The sequence below is a fragment of the Phaethon lepturus genome, unplaced genomic scaffold (assembly GCF_000687285.1).
Source record: "Phaethon lepturus isolate BGI_N335 unplaced genomic scaffold, ASM68728v1 scaffold3569, whole genome shotgun sequence".
NCBI lineage: Eukaryota > Metazoa > Chordata > Aves > Phaethontiformes > Phaethontidae > Phaethon > Phaethon lepturus.
This window is the reverse complement of record NW_010561063.1, coordinates 19,937-20,775: the sequence shown is the minus strand read 5'-3', so window position 1 is coordinate 20,775 and position 839 is coordinate 19,937. Positions and strand designations below refer to the sequence as shown.

Here is an 839-nt window from a genome sequence, read left to right as displayed (position 1 = left end):
GCTCGGAGGCCTTTCCCGGGGGGAGGCACCGTGAGGCGCTCTCCTTCGCCCCGAGGCGTTTGGGAGTTTTCGCAGCAGCACGAGCTGCGTTCTTAGAGGCCGAACGTTACTCCCCTGTCCCCCTGGGTGGAGGTGTGCGAAGCGGTTACCGCTGTAACGACCCCCCTCCCTCCGCCAGGTGTAATTAACACAATCGCCAAGTTAGCCAAGACCTGCACCCTGCGCCTTACTGTCAGCAAGCTGTATTTCATCCTCTCCGATAAAGTAGCAAATGGAGGCGTCAGCATGTGGTGTGAGCTGTGCCAGGTGAGCCCGGGGAAGTTCAACAGCCACGTCTCGTTGAAAACCAAAGCATGTATTGGGTCTGGTGTACGAGGCATTTCTTGTACACGGAGCCCCCGCCTGAGATGTGCCAGGGCTCTCAAGGCCTGGCTGGTCGCTGGAGGCACGCTGTTTTGCAGGACTGCTTTTGAGTTGCACAGGCCTGGTGTTTCTGCCTAGACATCCCCTTTGCCTTTGTTGTCGCTTCAGTGTAAAGCTTCAGGTGTGTAAAGCTGGCCCACAAGGGCCTGCTCAAAATTGGAAACAGGGAAGTGTAACTCGCCTGTCATACCCCTTGTTTTAAGGACTGATAGGTGTTAGGGGAGGATCTGAAATTAATAGGTTTAGCCTGAAGCAATGGGCCTTCATGATTATACAGCCTGTCTTGATTCCTGGAGGTGATGCTAGCTAGAGGAAGGTTTCCCATTGTACACATGCAGTTCTAAGATTAAGGTCTGATAGGTAAAGCTTGCCCCTCTGTCTTTTTTTTTTTTCTTCTTTTCCATTTCCTTTATTTT

At 52.3% G+C, this 839-nt stretch overlaps 1 protein-coding gene across 1 annotated transcript in view; it reads left to right on the top strand.

Annotated features, from left to right (window-relative positions):
- Window positions 1–178: 178 nt before the first annotated feature.
- The window catches only part of HUS1 (HUS1 checkpoint homolog (S. pombe)), a gene marked incomplete at its 5' end in the record, with an annotated part of 6,562 nt that continues 5,901 nt past the window's right edge, over window positions 179–839 (top strand). The window contains one exon of the mRNA XM_010293846.1: window positions 179–306. Coding sequence (XP_010292148.1) covers window positions 179–306 — 128 coding nt within the window. The remainder of the gene's footprint in view (window positions 307–839) is intronic.